The following is a 17,136-nucleotide window of genomic DNA, read 5'->3' as shown; positions in this document are numbered from 1 at the left end:
TGGAATCTAGGGGATTCCAGTCTCACTTTACCCTGACCAGTTTGGTGACAGACGGTAAGTTACTTCATCTCTTTAGGCTTCAACTTCATCTTAGGTAAGACGGAATGAGTTAAACCTCATCCATGAGACTCTTTGAGTTGTAAATGACAGACGCCCAACTCACACTTGCAATGAGCAAAAGAAAAAAAAAAAATCAGGGCAATGTCTTGGCCCACACAGCTGAATGGCAGAAAGGCTTAAGGTGGTACTGCAGTTAAGGATGGCTGAAACCAGGGAGTAGCTCAATCTCTTACCCACTGAATTAAAAAATCAGTGCAGCTTTGAGGACCCCATGCTTTCCTACACTATGCAGTAAAATCCTCTTGACCTAAAAATAGCCTTATCTTCAGGGCAGGGTCAAGGCTTCCACAGTGGGCCAGGCTGGCATATAGTGGCTGGCTTATTCTTAGGACTTCAAGCTGTGGCAATTGGGCAGAGACACAGCAGGGCAGTAACAGAAGGACTTGGCTCCACCCAGGAAAATCAAAATGAAGTTGATGTGCATGAAGTGCAGTCTATAACTACCAGCCTCCACATACATATACACATACACACACTCCCTCTGTTCTGACGATGGCTAGAGACACTGGATGCCCCCCAGCCTGCAGCATCCTCTGATAACTGCCTTAGGCTTTACTTTGACCTGATCCCCCTCCATGTACAAGAGGTAGTGGGGAGCCCATAGATCAGACTGCTTTGGCTCTATGCTAGTCCCACAGAAGGCTCTGTACTAGGGCTACCTGAGTCCTTTCCCACTAAGCAGCTCCTCTCAAGCTCGGAGCCTCAACGCTTTAGGAACAGAGTTGCAGCCTTCAGGACAATCATATATCCAGGGGTAGGGAATCCAGGGTCCACCCAACAATACTATTAAAGCAGAAATTGATGCCTTTTCTTGCTTTTCAAGGACTCTCAGCTTCTAGGTTGGATAGTGAAACTGTTGGCAAAGCTCTTCTGGGTGAGCTGATGGAAGTCCTTCCTGGCCTCCTCCATCTATCCTGATAGGGAATGTGACATGGCCCATCAGAGGCATCAGGGACACCGCCGGATGGAGCTCCCCAAGGCTGAGTCCATAGGCTGCTCAGACACTAAAGCAAGGACTTCGCATACTTTGTCAATCCTCAGCACACTTCCATGTGACAGCCAACCCTTAGGCATCCCACTTATCAGAGGGCTTGCTTAGGCCAGGAGAGGTTAAGTGTACATGTGCCTCGCAAAGGGCAGAACTGGGATTTAAACTTGGCCTCTGAGAGCCTGAAGCCGGCCTGCCTCCTGGCATCCTCTCCTGCGTAGGTCCTCCTCCTTAAGCTCAGGCTCACTGCCCTGGGCCTCCTGATTCTGCTGCTGCCACCTGTCTTCAAATGCTGCAACAGCACATGCTGTCCGCTATGAGGTTGTCACCTAGTATTTCCACCAGCAGCGTCTTTCCAAAATGCAAATTTGGTGGTACTGCTTCTCTTTGCTCCAAATCTCTGCACAGCCCCCAAGTGGCGTGTTGTGTGCAAACCCTTCCGTGTGTCAGTCCAGACTGCTTCCCTTCCCACGCAGGCCCTGAATCCTCCTTCTCTGCATGCTCTCCAACACTTTCAATGCGTCAAGCCCCATTTAAAAGCCCACCTCCTCCATGAAGTTTCCGTCCCAAAACCACTGGTCTCAGGGATAGAGAGTTGAAGAGGCCCCTTGTCTGGTGGCTTTCAAACTAGGTTCTAAAAAATGACGAGGTTCCTCAGGACCTACACTGGGACAAACAGATGCTGGGTGCGCTTGGCAGGGAGGGGTCATGAGCTCCTGGCCTCTGCTCACTAGCAACAGATTCGCCTGTATCTGCCATGGATTTGGGATTTCCGTAACATTTCATCTGAAAAAGGTTCGCTGCTAACATAAATATAATATTTTATGTATCACATATACATAATTATCATATTATTTACTATATAGTATATTCCATAATATAGTATTTCTATGTCACATATTATAAAAATATAATATATATCATATTGAATAATATATTGAATCATGTAATGTAGTATTGAATATTATATTCAATATTCAATATTATATTATGTTCAATACTATACATGATACTATACAATACTATTACATGATACATATTTAGGAACAGAGTCCCAGCCTTCAGGACGAGCATATATCCAGAGGTAGTGAATCCAGGATTCACCCAACTATACTATTAAAGCAGAAATTGATTTCTTCAGACATACTTTCTCTTGCTTTTTAAGCACTCTCAGCTTCCAGATTAGATAGTGAAACCGTTGGCAAATACTATATTACATGATACATATAATATAATAATATACAGTATTGAACATAATATAATATTAATATAATATATATTATATATTGTAATTTATAATATATTAATATATGTTATGTATTTTATATAATACAATATAGAACATATATTTAATGTTATAGAAATTATAATGTATTACTTTTATGATATAATTTGAATATGACACAGTAATGCTAGCCTAACGAGCAGCATCCAGTCCAATCTTCTCATTTTACAAATTACAGCACATGCTGTCCGCTATGAATCTGACACCTGGAATATTCTACCCCCTGTCGATAAATTGTTTTTCCCTGTGTATGTCTGTCTTCCCAACTTGAATATAAATTCCTCATGGGCAAAGATGCAGTCTTATTTTTGGTTATCTCCAGGGCTAACAAGCTTAAGATATGTTTATTTGTTATGACTATTCCATCATCTGCTTCAGATATTTCTTTAAAGACATAATACAATGCAAATAGAGCTAAAGCCCTACCCCAGTCCCTTCCTGCTCACTCCCTTCTCAAAGATAACCACAACCCAAATGTATGTGTGAATCGCGTCCGTGAATGCACAGAAGAGTTAGCGTGAAAGCACAGAAAATGCATCCCATGCTGTGTAATTTATTGCTTCCTGAGTTCCAGTGCTGTACGTCAGTGGTCACCTCTTTACCCTTTTGCAGCTTAAGCAATGTGGGAGACAGGTGTGAGATGAAGGCTGCTTTTTCATACCTATCTTGTTTCCCAACTGGACTCCAAGCTCCTTGAGGGCAGACAGCACGTTCTGCAACTTCTTAACACCCCTCTTCACAATTTAAATCACATGCTGACTCCAGGGACAATTCCTACTCATCCCTTAAGGATATGGCATTTCCTCCTTTGGAGAATCCGTGGTCAGGAGCAATAACAGAAGAAGGCAGCATCCCAGGTGATTAAATGTGCAGGATTCAGGGCCAGGTAGCATGCATCTTGGCTTTGCTTTTTACTAGCTGAGTGGCTGCGCAAAGTTAGCCAGCTTTTCCTGCTTTGGTTTCTTTTTCTATAAAACGGAGGTATAATGGCATCCCCCGGGCCCTCGAGAGGGGAAAGGAGCCTGGATACATATATGAATGGATGAAAGGCTCTGTCTATGCCCAAAGCATTTCAGGCATCAGGGCACTGCTGCAGGGTGGTCTCGGGTCTGACCTTCCTTCTTCACATGCCTGGGGTGGCCATTTCCCTCATGAGCTGTAAAAACACCAGGAGGGTCTTGCCTGCCTCCCTCCCTGGGAGCAACAGGGAGGGGGCTTGCCTCAGGCGAGATAGGAACTCCTGGCTGAGCAAATTACTCCCCACCCAATGGTCCATGGTTGTGCTGTCCCAAATGATTTTCAGGAAAGTGTCCATCATAGGAGCTGCAATCAGAAGTCCTGGGAGAAAGCCATTTTCTTTGTGAGGCAGCCTGTCCGGGCTCCCAGGTCCTGTTCAGTCTCAAGGATCAATAGAACCCTTGGAGAGCCAAGCAGAGGCCTAGCCCCCAGCCCCTCAGCCCACAGGGATCTTGCGCCACCCTGTGCCTGGAAATGGGCTCCATCACCTTCTCAAATGATCATCCACCCGGAAGGCATCGTGTTGGGGCACCAGGAGGCCACGATAACCTGCTCCACTTTATGGCAGGCACTGAGCATCAAGAAGCAGCAGAGGGAAGGTCTCAAATTGCTTCTGGCAGGCAGTGCAGGGCAGGAAGGTCAGAGCCTCCTCCCCTAGACAAACAGCACCCGACGTATCTCCCAGGCAAGGGTCCTCGTTAAGTTGTTGAGCAGACCAGGCTCAGAAGGACCACGACCACCCAGGAAGAGGGCAGGGAAACTTCTGCAGACTCAGCCCGGCAGCCCCAGGGCTATCCCGAAGCCAGCAGCCGTGGAGGGGGTGAGGAGAGGTGACCAGGGCACCGTTAGCAAAATACTCTCGGATTCCTATTGCCCAGTAAATCCTCCCTAGTGGCTTTTCTTGGGTCATAACATTGATGAGGGGTGTAATGAGGTTGAGCTATCATCTGCTGCAAACGTTTCCCAAACCTTCATGCCTTGGCCTTACAGAAAGGCCTGCAGGGAGAGCGGACACACACAGCTACAGAGTGGCGAGGTCAGATGTTTTTAAAGGGCCCTGGGATGTGGGGAAAGAGTGCTTTTGGCAGGTATGAGATAGGAAGCGTGAATGGTATGAGCATGAGCTAAAGAGCAAAGGAACACGAGGTCTGGCGTCCCCGAAAGGAACAATGAATGGAGACCATCGCGTGAATCTATAGCGGCCTCTGCCTCCTCCTCATAGAGTCCCCCCTCCCCCCCGGCTGAGCCGCTCAGAGCCCTTGGACTCTCACTAAGGGAGAGGGGGTGTGCTGGGCCAGTAGCACAGGCATCACTTGAGAGTGTTAAAAGCACAATCTTAGAGTCTGCCCAGATCTACTGAAGCAAAACCAATTACTTTTTTTTTTGGCCAGAGTGCAGTGACATGATTGCATCGCAACCTCTGCCTCCCAGGCTCAAGCGATCCTCCCACTGCAGCCTCCTGAGTAGCTGGGACTCCTGGCATATACCACCACACCCAACGTGGTTTCTGTAGAGATGGGGTATCGCCATATTGCCCAGGCTGATCTCAAGCGATCCACCTGCCTCGGCCTCCCAAAGTGCTGAAATTACAAGTGTGAGCCGCCTCGACTGGCCTCAGAATCTACATTTTAATAAGATCTTCAGTGTATGCAAGCGCTGCCCTAGCAGGCCAGAGTCCTGTCCTCACCTTCTCACACCCCCAAGCTAGTTCTCCTGGGTCCTGGGTGGGTTTCTTTACCCTCTCCTCTTGTGCCAGGTCTCTCATAACCCGCTGCTCTGCCCACTGCCAACTACCAGCTGGAATATAAAGGTCAGACTAATTCATGCCACTGTGTAAATGGTGGAGGGTCTGTCAGTGTGCCGCCAAACTCATATCACATTTTCATATTAACACAGGACAATCATCTTAACCAAATGCCACAGGGAAAAATACAGGGCCCAGAGCAAGACCAGTTGGGAGGGGCTGCTGGGGAACCACTCAGGAAAGACAGTGGCTTGAGGATGGTATCATCTGTTCCCGTTCCATTCTTCAATAGCCCTGCCTGTTGGGCTCCCTTGGAAGAAGAAAAAAGAGAAGCGAGCCAGGAAATGAGGTCAACTAAGCTAGGAAGTTTGGAGAAGCCGTGGAAGGTGGCTGCAACCCTCGGGAGGCCATCCACAGTCCTGGCTGCCTTCCTCATTCTAGGAAACTGACACATATTTTCTCTTTCCCACTGTCAACCCGAATAGAGAAACTCAGGCTGTTGAAGAGCCTGATCTGTTCTCAAAGCCATTTCCGAAAAGCCAGGTCGACAGGTGTTTATGGAACACCTGCTACATGCCCAGTGCATGCGGTGATGGGGAAGGAACAGGCTTTGGAGCCAGGACAACCTGGGTTAACAGGGAGAACCTGGGCATGTTACCTTCATGTCTGAGCTTCCTTCTCTCCACAAAACACTCCCGAGGGGGTTGTAGTGCTTACTGAATGTCTACAGTGAGCCACAGATTCACTGTGATGACCCTAGAGTGAGCATTCAACGAGTGTCAGTCTTCTCTCCTGCATCCTGGTGTGCGCCAGGAAGAGGAGAAGCCGAAACACAGCCCTGGGCCTCAATAAGGTTCACAGGAAAACTGGAGCTACGGTATGAATGTATCCTCTCCAGAGTTCAGGTGATAACTTCAAGGCCAAGTTTCAACACCTGAACTTTGGAGGGGATACATTCAAATGTATTAAGAGATGGGGCTTTAAGAGGTGATTCAGTCATGAGGACTCCTCCTTCATAAATGGAATTAAGGCCCTTATCAAAGCAGCCTCACAAAGGGTTCAGCCTCTTGTCTTGTCAGGACACAGCGTTCCTTCCCTCTGGAGGCTGCAACATAAGGCACCACCTTGGAAGCAGAGAGCAGCCCTTGCTAGACAACAGAACCCACTGGCACCTTCATCTTGGACTTCTCAGACTCCAGAACTGTGAGAAAATAAATGTCTGCACTTGATAAATTACCTAGTCTATGGTATTTTGTTATAGCAGCACAAACAGAATGAGATAACTAGCGAGCATCAGAAGATTAAATATTCTAAGGCAATGTAAGTGCCCAAATGAGCAGCAGAGCCATCAGTGAAGGCTGGAGAGGGCTACAAAATCTTTTGGGTGGAAATTGAACCAGTGAAGATAAGTAAGAGACAGGAAATATACACACAGCTTGCAAAAAGGCCTAGAACTGATAGGACTGAGCATGACAGGAGTGGGAACTATGGCAAACCAGAGAGTAGGGGAAAATGTCGATAAGGAAGGGGAGAAAGGGCAGGGAAGCTGAGGATCGTGACCAACTATCCAGTCCTAAATCTGTGTAGCTGTCTGTTCACCTAACCCAGTCCTTTCCATCAAAACCACAATAAAGTCTTCAGCCAGACTTTCCCCTCACCCCTTCTGTGTCCCAACGGACCCTGGGGCTTCCCTGTGTGGCCCTGCAGGTTGTGTCCCCTGCTTCCAGGGTCTGTAAGTATAAAACTTTCTTCTGGGCTGGGTTTATTACTGGCTCACGCCTGTAATCCCAACACGTAGGGAAGCCAAGGCAGGGGGATCACTTGAGGTCAGGAGTTCAAGACCAGCCTAGCCAACATGGAGTACAAAAAAAAAAAAAAAAATTAGCTGGGTGTGGTGGCATGTGCCTGTAACCTCCACTACTCAGGAGGCTGAGGCAGGAGAATCACTTGAATCCAGGAGGTGGGGATTGCAGTGAGCCAAGATCATGCCATTGCACTCCAGCGTGGGCAATAGAGTGAAACTCTGTCTCAAAAAATGAAAAGAAAAAACACCTTCTTCCTTCATGACAGTCATTTCTGTGTTTGTGTGTCTTACTATACCTGATTAAAACAAAACCCAGATATGTTTTCAAACACACATATAGGGGCTGAGTCTATGGGCTCTGGCTGTGCTTCCTACCCTAGTGGGTGGCAGCGGAAGCAGGTGAAGGGGGCGGAAGGATGGAGGGTGATGTAGTGGAGACATCTACGGGCCTAGAGGTTTAGGGACTCAACTTCGATACAGTTCTGTCGTCTCTGCAAACTTGAGGCTCCCTCCTAGAAAAGCAAGACATTTGCTTAGATAATCCTGAGGTCCCTTCTAGCTCTTAGATAGTTTCTAAAACATGTAATGGGGGAAAAAAGGATACAAAATTATATTTATCCTACCATCAAAGATAGTCCAAGACTGAAAGAAAACACACAAAGAAAACAGTTTAATGAAGGGATGAGATTATGGGTCGAAACAGATATTTCAGCTTAAAAGGGAAAAAAGAATCCCAAGTTCACATCTGCACAGTCGGGGCCGAGCTGGTAGGACCTCCTTCATCACTGCTGCTCTTTGCCAATGCGCCTATATTAGTTTCTCACTGCTGCCGTGGCAAATCACCACAAAGTTAGTGGCTTAAAACAATGCACATTTATTACGCTGTAGTTCATCAGAAGCCCACACCAGCTTATTGGGCTAATATCAAGGTGTCATCAAGGCTGTGTTCCCTCTGGATGCTCTAGAAGAGAATCCACTTTTCTTTCCCTGTTGCCTGCATTGGTTGGCTCCTGGCCTCCATGCACCCTTAAAGCCAGCAGGGGTTGGCTGAGTCCTTCCCACAATTGCTGTTTTTTTGATTGTCCTTTTGTATTTTGAGATGGAGTCTCGCTCTGTTGCCCAGGCTGGAGTTCAGTGGCAGGATCTTGGCTCATCACAACCCCCCTCTCCAGGGTTCAAGTGATTCTCCTGCCTCAGCCTCCCAAGTAGCTGGGATTACAGGTGTACAGCACCATGCTCAGCTAAGTTTTATATTTTTAGTAGAGATGGGGTTTCACTATGATGACCAGACTGGTCTTGAACTCCTGAACTCATAATCTGCCCATTGTGGCTTCCCAAAGTGCTGGGATTACAGGCGTGAGCCACTGTACCCAGCACAATTGAGTCTTTCTAGCCTTGCTTCAATTGTCACATCTCCTTGTCTGAGTCTGATGCTCCGGCCTCATACCTGTACTGACAAAGACCCCTGGGACTACAACAGGCCCACTTGGATAATCCAGAATAAGCTTCCCATCTCAAGGTCAGCAGACCAGCAAACTTAATTCCATCTGCAGCATTACCTTTCGCTGTCTTTTTACATAGCATATTCACAGCATCTGGGGATTAGGGGTTGGCCATATCATTGGGAGGGGGCAATGTTCTGGGCTGCAGCCAATGAGTGTCTCCAGATTGCCTTGCACATTTTCACCCAATTTAAGCTGCATAAACACAGCAAGGGGAGGAGGACGAGCCTTCCACTGTGATTTGCCTGGGGGTCCTTTGGCCCCTTAGGATCATTCTGCTAGCCAGTGAGATGCCTCCTAACAACTGGAGCTGGACATTCAGCCAGCAAGCATTTGTGGAGTACCTTCTGTATGTCAAAACTAAGCCAGACTTTAGGGATGGCACACATATGAGAAGGACTCAGTCCCTTCTCAGGGAGCTCACAGTCTCATAAAGATGAGCATCCACAGCCCCAAATACAAAGCACCAGGGGAGGAAACATGCAGTGAGGTGAGGCTGAGGACCATGAGCTGTGGCCTCACGCACAGGCCTGAGGAGGGCTCAGTGGAGGAGGGCAGTCCAGGCTCAGCTCCAGCCTGACAGTTTTTTTAAGTATCAGTGAGCACAAGGAAATACACCCTGTTCCACTCTCCTCCTGTCCCTCTCCCAACCTACCTACTGTCTCCATCTCTCCATCTCACTGAGCAGAAATAACTATTGAAAAAAAGAATATATATGTGTATATCTTGTTCCTTATATATTCTGCATGTTAAAGTGTTCAAATGTAAAACATTATATAGATAACCTATAATGCTGTGTTATACAATGGGTTTAGTCTATAACATATTTTGAAGCTTGAACCAGTCTCTGACCAAATTGAATATATGTTCCCAAGTCAATACATTGTGTATTTGTGCATTTCTAGGGCAAATCACCAAACACAGAATAGCTGTGTCAAAGGATATGCTCAGTTTTAATTTTGACAAATACGGCCAAGTTGCCATCCAAAAACAGTCATGTATCCTTAGGAACAAGAATGTGTTCTGAGAGATGCATTGTTAGGCAATTTCGTTGTTATGCAAACATTATAGAGCTACTTACACAGACTTAGATGGATACAGTCTACTATGCACCTAGGCTACATGGTATATGCCCTATTGCTCCTAGGCTACACACCTGCACAGCATGTTACTGTACTGAATACTACAGGCAAAGGTAACACAATGGTAAGAATTTGTGCATCTAAACATAAAAAGGTACAGTAAAAATACAGCATTATAACCTTATGGAACCACCATCATACATGCTGTCTGTCATTGACCAAACACCATGATGCAGAGCACGACTGTGTGAAAGCACCTGTTCGTCCACACTCTCACTGACACTGGACATTATCCATTTTTTTAACCTCTGTTCATCTGAAAGGTGGAAAAGGCTTGTCTCAATGTGATTCCGATTTGCATTTCTTTAGTGATCAAGCGTCGTTAAAATATTTTTTTCACATGCTTGTTTGTGTTTTATATTTTTCAGCTGTCTGGAATTTATTTTGTCATAAGAATAGAACTTTATAATTTCCAAATGGCAGCACTTGTTATTAAATAATTCATACCCAGCTCTCAATTTTAAAAATGAAAGGAGGCCATCTCAACCTAAACCTCATACTATACACAAAAATTAATTCTGAATGAATCATGAATTTAAGAGTAAAGCATGAAACTTTTAGAAGATAACATAGGAGCAAATCTTCAGTATTAGGAGTAAGCAAAGAGTTCTTAGGCATGACATCAAAATCATAATTTGCAAAATTCAAAAATCATAAATTGATCTTCAATGAAATTAAACTTTTGTTCCATTGAAGATCCTGTTAAAGGGAGGAAAACACAAGCCACAGACTGGGTAATAATATTTGCAAACCACCTACCCGACAAAGACTTACATACAGCAATACATAAAGAACTATCACAACTCAATAATTTTTTTAAAATCCGTTATGAGCAAAAGGCTTGAACAGATATTTCACCAAAGAGGAAATATGGAAAGTAAACAAGCACATGACAAGATTTTCAACACCCCTATTTGTGAAATGCAAATTTAAAAATTAAACCCCAATAAGGCAGGCACAGTAGCTCACGTCTGCAGTCACAGCACTTTGGGAAGTCAAGGGGGAAGTATTGTTTGAGTCCAGGGCTTTGAGACCAGCCTAAGCAACAAGGTGAAACCTCACCTTTAGGAAAATTATCTGGACATGGTGGCATCCACCTGTAGTCCCAGCTATTCAGGAGGTTGAGGTGGGAGAATCTCTCCAGCCCAGGAGATCCGAGTTGCAGTGAGCCATGATCTCTCCACTGCACTCCAGCCTAGACAACAGAGTAAGATCCTGTCTCTAAATAAGTAAATAAAATGAGTTCTGTAGTCTAGTTAACTGTAATGTCCCAATGTAAATTTCCTGTTTTTTACATTGTCCTACAGTTACATAAGATGTCACTGAAAGACACTGGAGGTATTATTTTTGCAACTTCCTGTGAATCTACAATGATTCAAAAGAAAACATTTTTTTAAATGTTCTAATATATAAAGACTCTGAAAAGATGAGAGAAGAAAACCAGCTTTGCCAAAGCCTTGCCCATTGCACAGGTGGTTTTTGGCAGTCGCTTTATCAGCAATAATCTATTAACTTTCCTTCCTCCAGAGACACATGACGTATCATTCTTTCGAAAAGTTTCCGGTCAAATGGATAGGCGTCTTAGACCAGGACAGACTCAAAAGTTGCATTTAAAAAAAAAAAATAGTTCAAAAAAAAATCAGCCTACCCTTTTTCCAGATTACCAACCGTTACCATTTAACCCATTGGCTTTGTGGAGTGCGATCTATCAATCTAAATCCTTGTTTCAGAACCATTTGATGTTCAGTTTCATAGAACTTGTGCCTTCACTCCTACATACTTCAGTGTTTATTTCCTAAAAGTATTCTCTTATACACTGACAGTACGGTGTGCAACTTCAGTAAATTTAACAGTAATTCAGTACTTCCATCATCGGCCGAGACTGCCACTCACACCTGTGGGGAGGCCAAGGCAGGAGGATCGCTTGAATCCAGGAGATTGAGGCTTCAGTGAGCTATGATGGCATCACCGCGCTGCAGCCTGGGCGGCAGAAAAACACCCTGTCCGTAAAAAGGGAGGAGAAAAGAAAATACTTCCAGCATCTCTGTTCCACCTTCATCCATTGTCACGGTACCACCCAGTCCAATCACTGTACTGGTTGGTCCAGTTTGGCTAACTGATTGTTAAATGTTAACAGTTAAACGGGTTAAATGTTAACAGTTGGTAATGTGGAAAAAGGGTATGCTGATGTTCTTTTGAACTATTTTTTTGAATGCAGTTTTTGTGTCTGTCCTGCTCTGAAATGCCTTCCACCTGTCTGGAATTTTTCAAAAGGATGGTATGTCATCTGTCTGGGGCGGAAAGAAAGTTAATAGGTTATTGCAGATAAAGGAAAGGCCAAAGAAACCCACTTGAGGAAAGGCTTTGACAAAGGTGGTTTCTTTCTCTCAGGCTGGGGTCAGGCTTCACCTACTTGTCACGCCTCTTTGAGGCGGTAGATATTGCAGATCTGAGTATGCCACCATCTCTCTGAGAGAGAGAGCTCCCAGAACTCTCACGGTACTGTGCGGCGGCAGTGACTGCGCACTCACACCCTGTGATGGCTCTGACGGGCCCGAAGAACTAACTGGAGTGTTTGTCTCGGTCATCCCATCCCCAAGAGCGTCTCAACTTCTGTTGCGGGTAGGTGGGGCAGAGTCGTCCCGCTTTGGTGTGCGCTCCCTCCCGGCCTGGGAAAACGGCTCAGGGTGGAGGGAGGAGAGCCAGGAAAGGGGTGGGAACTGGGGAAGGAATCCCCGAGAAAGGAGTTGAACCCTGCGGCGCCCAGGACTCGCTGCTCTGCGGGGTCACCTGGAGCTGGGGCGGCCAATCCGCAGCGCGCCCGTCCTGTGGCCAATGGGAAGGCGGCGCGGCCGCGCTCCCCGAGGCTATAAGCAAGCTGGGCGATGGAAAGCGAAAGCGTTGCCAGCGTTGCCAGCGTTGCCGGCGCGGCCGGCGGGCACAGCCAGGCTGGGGTCAGGCCGGAGCCGGGCCGCCGGGATGCTCAGGACTCCAGAGCCGCGGTCCGGAGAGGCAGAAGCGGAGGGGGCAGCGCCGCCGACCCCGTCCAAGCCGCTCACGTCCTTCCTCATCCAGGACATCCTGCGGGACGGCGCTCAGCGGCCAGGCGGCCACAGGGGTACCTCGCGACGGCGGGACCCGGAGCTGGAGGCGGAGGGAGGACGCGGTGGTGCCGGGGCGCAGAAGGACGAGCTGAGCTCTGGGCCCCGCGCCGCGCCGGAGACGGAGCCAGGTAAGCGGCTAGTCGGGGGGCCAGAGGAGGGGCGGACGGGCCCGGCCCGAGGGCTGCTCGAGGCGGACCCTCTAGAGCTCGGGATGCGGAGACACGGGGCCCCGCGGCCGCAGGCAGAGAGACCTCCCCGCCTCCCCCGCCACGCGTGCGCCCGGGGGATGAACCCTGAGCCCCAGCGTCAGGGCGGCGCAGGATTCTGACACCGCAGGGCTCGCCCGGCTGGATGCCCTCGGCTCCCTGGGGCTCAGAACCCCGCGCGACCGCAGGGCGACCGCCCTCCATCGTCCCGGGAGCGGATCCCACCGCGCCACTCGCGATGGGCGCCAGCCCCACCGTAGTTACGAGAACTAATAATAACTTATTAATAGTGACAAAGCAGGGGTTGCCCAGCAAAGACCGTGTGCTTCCCAATCCTGTGGGCAGTAAAGCCGTACATTGGGGTTCCCTCCGGTGTCCAGGAGACAGAGACCACTGATTTTCTTTCCTGCCACTTCTGATGAGGCCACTGAAGGCCCCGTTTAGCGAAGAGGGAATGAAAGCCCTGAATGAGCCTGCCTCTGCCTCTCCCGAGGCACAAGCCCTCCCTTGCCCACCTAGATCCGAACACCGGATGCCTTTTGGTCCGGCCTTCCCGGGTATTTGGTTCCTCGGCGTCTTCCCTGCCTCCCTCTCCCTCCTCTCCTCAGCACACAGATCCAGAATCCTCCTTTAACTCTACCAGACAATAGGGAGAAAGTTCAACCACGAAATGCCTCTAACTTTGGGTTCTTGCTGATTCTTAGAAAATGAATACCTAATAAACATATTTACTCACTCTTCCCTCCGGAGAGCGGCTTAGTCTGTCTTGTGAAAAAAGTGAAATGTATCCACGATGACAGTGGGCTGTTTGTTCACTCACTGAAGAGATAAGGGTGGATTGAATTCTGGTCTCTTCCCTGCTAACATGTTACTTTTGTCTTCCCTCCCTCCTTCCCTGCTTTCCTTTCCAGATAGGCACTTGGGGTCTTGTCTGTTGGACTGTGAAAAGACTTCAGGCGCCCTTCCAAGCCTCCCCCAAACCCCCAAGCAGCCGCAGAAGCGCTCGCGGGCTGCTTTCTCCCACACGCAGGTTATCGAATTGGAGAGGAAGTTCAGCCATCAGAAGTACCTGTCGGCCCCTGAACGGGCTCACCTGGCCAAGAACCTCAAGCTCACGGAGACCCAAGTGAAAATATGGTTCCAGAACAGACGCTATAAGACTAAACGGAAGCAACTCTCCTCGGAGCTGGGAGGCTTGGAGAAGCACTCCTCTTTGCCAGCGCTGAAAGAGGAGGCCTTCTCCCGGGCCTCCCTGGTCTCCGTGTATAACAGCTATCCTTACTACCCATACCTGTACTGTGTGGGCAGCTGGAGCCCACCTTTTTGGTAATGCCAGCTCAGGTGACAACCACGTATGATCAAAAGCTGCCTTCCCCGGGGTGTCTCTCAGAAAAGCACAAGGGGCCAAGCTCAAGGAGCGACAGGTGTGCACACCAAAGCTGTTGGAGATTTGCGTGGCAATCTCAGATTCTTCACTGGTGGGACAATGAAAAAAACAGACAGTGGCAGTTTTAATATCTCATTCATTCCCCCAGTGCATACTGTAGGTCATTTTTTGCTTCTGGCTACCTGTTTGAAGGGGGGAGAGGGAAAATCAAGTGCTATTTCCAGCACGTTGTATGATTTTGGATGAGCTGTACACCTGAGGATTCTGTCCTACATCTCTGTCCTCCTGTGTCACTGAATATCAGCTCTGAAGAAGCAAACCTAAAGGGAGGAAGGACAGCCAGGATGAGGATGTCACCAACTGAATTCAACTTAAGTCCAGAAGCCTTCTGTTGGCCAAGGCTCTCTCTGTCCCTGTAAAAGAGAGGGGCAAATTGAAGGTCTCCAAGAGAACGCCTTCATGCTCAGCACACATTTGTGTGGGAGAGGGAGATGGGTGGGAGGAGGTGAAATATCAGCTGCTTCTTATTCCTTCTTATTCCTTTTAAAATATTATGCCAACTTAAGTATTTACAGGGTGGCCCAAATAGAACAAGATGCACTCACTGTGATTTTTAAGACAAGCTGTATAAACAGAACTCCACTGCAAGTGGTGGGGCCTTGCCAGAGAATCTTCACATGTCCAACCCAGGGGCCTAAGGAGGGTCTTCGCACTGCTTCTAGGGGCTGTTGCATTTTTTATTAGCAGAAAGGCCTCTTCTCAACTTTTTTCCCCTGGATTGGAGAATTTAGAATCAAACGTTTTCTGGAGTTTACAGGCTATCACATGTACTGAATCCTGAGAGACAACATAATTCTTCCTTCCCTCCTTTTTAAATATTTTGTTCCTTTTTTTGCAGCAGTTACTCACTAAAGGGCTTCATTTTAGTCCCAACTTTGAGTCTGGCTACACCTAACATATGCCTCGTTTATTTAGCCTGAGATCTGGTCTTTCTTTCTTTTTTCCACCTCTCCCCAAATCTTTGTCTGTCCTGAGTTTAAAAAAAAAAAAAAAAAAAAAAAAAAAAAAAAAAATGCTGGGGAACAGATTCTGAATTAGCTAAAAGAGATGCATTTTTAAAACTAGCAACTCTTCTTTCCTTTAAAAATATACAGCATTAAATCCCAATCCTGTTTAAAGACCTGACAGCTTGAGAAGGTCACTGCTGCGTTTATAGCACCTTCTGGTGGTTCTGTTGTTACGTTCGAAGTCTGACAATTCCTGGGAATCTTTGCATGCAGAGGAGGTAAGAGATATCGGATTTTCATAGAGAAGGAAGAACACGGTGCAGAATGAAGGGCCAGGCTCACTGAGCTGACCAGCGGGGGGCTCATGGGTGGGACATGGAAAAGAAGGCAGCCTAGGCCTTGGGGAGCCCAGTCCACTGAGCAAGCAAGGGACTCAGCCTTCGGTATGAAAAGGCTAAGATAAAGAAAACCTGTTTCAAAACACAAGAAGCTGTCTAAACACTTTGGGGACTGTGTTTAATGCCTCTAATGGGTCTCCAATATGGATGACCTAGACTTTAGAGAGAATGAGCAGAGAGCAAAGGAGAAATCTGGCTATCCTACCATTTTCATTCTGTTATCTCAGGGGACCTGGTAGAGGGGAGACATCAGAAAAAATAAAACAACAAAATAATTACTAATGAGGTACGCTATGCCTGGAAGTTTCTTGATTCCACTACTTAATTCTGTTTAGTGAGAAACCTTTCAATTTTCTTTTATTAAAAGGGCAAATTTACTGTTGGTGGCAAAATTGCCAACATAAGTTCATAGAAAGTTGGCCGATTTCACCCCATTTTCTGTGGTTTGGGATCCACATTGAAATGTTTAATGCCACATGCTGCCAACACCCACCAGGGTACTAGACAGCACAAAGCCAGGGTAGCTTTCTGCTTTGTGCATTTCTTTAAAAATAAGTGTTTAGTGCTCACTCCCTCTTGTACTCTCTCTCCCCTCCTCTGAATTTAATTATTTCCACTTGAAATTTGCAAGGATTACACATTTCACTGTGATGTATATTGTGTTGCAAAAAAAGTGTCTTGGTTTAAAATAATTTGGTTTCTGAACCCACCTTGCTTTTCCCTCATTGGAACCAGTCATTAACCCATCTCTGAACTGGTAGAAAAACATTTGAAGAGCTAGTCTCTCCGTATCTAGCAGGTGAACTGGATGGTTCTCAGAACCAGACAGCCTGTTTCTATCCTCTTTAATAAATTAGTTTGTGTTCTCCACGTGCATAACAAACCCTGCTCGAAGCTGTAACATAAAAGTCTGTGACGTGAAGTTTAGTCAGCACCCCCACGAAACTTTATTTTTCCATGTATTTTTTCCAACATATGAGTGTTTTGAAAATAAAGTACCCATGCCTTTATTCGATGTATCTGTGTATGATTTTCAGTTTCCTAAAAACTACATGCTGCATAACTTAGATTTATAATTTATAATTTAAATTTATAAATTTAAATTTATAATTACCATATCTTCTTGTCCTTGTCCTCCTGACACACCCATGGCAACCTATGGCGATCAATAGCCTCAGCCTACCCAGTAGCTGGTGACGGCCATCCTTTTATAAAGGCACTGGCCTTCATTCCTGTTAAGTCATGAGGAGATGAAGGCCTTTTCTCTCTTCAGTTTAATAAATCAACTGCTCCACTATTCACAATAGCAACATCGTAGGCTGAGCCTACATGTCCATTAACAGAACATCAGATTTTAAAATGTGGTACATATACACCATGGAATACCTATGCAGCCATCAAAAATAAATCACATCTTTTGCAGCAACATGGA

The 17,136-nt window shown here is 46.7% G+C and overlaps 1 protein-coding gene across 1 annotated transcript; it reads left to right on the top strand.

Annotated features, from left to right (window-relative positions):
- Positions 1 to 12,481: 12,481 nt before the first annotated feature.
- On the top strand, positions 12,482 to 16,704 carry NKX3-1 (NK3 homeobox 1). The gene is made up of 2 exons (XM_003937176.4): positions 12,482 to 12,834; positions 13,824 to 16,704. Exons 1-2 carry the CDS (start codon positions 12,582 to 12,584, stop codon positions 14,240 to 14,242), a joined length of 672 nt encoding a protein of 223 aa, XP_003937225.3. The 5' UTR covers positions 12,482 to 12,581; the 3' UTR covers positions 14,243 to 16,704.
- Positions 16,705 to 17,136: the final 432 nt, after the last annotated feature.

This window comes from Saimiri boliviensis, chromosome 13, assembly GCF_048565385.1.
Source record: "Saimiri boliviensis isolate mSaiBol1 chromosome 13, mSaiBol1.pri, whole genome shotgun sequence".
NCBI lineage: Eukaryota > Metazoa > Chordata > Mammalia > Primates > Cebidae > Saimiri > Saimiri boliviensis.
Note: the sequence above shows the minus strand (reverse complement) of the source record. Positions and strands in the feature narration are given on the sequence as shown.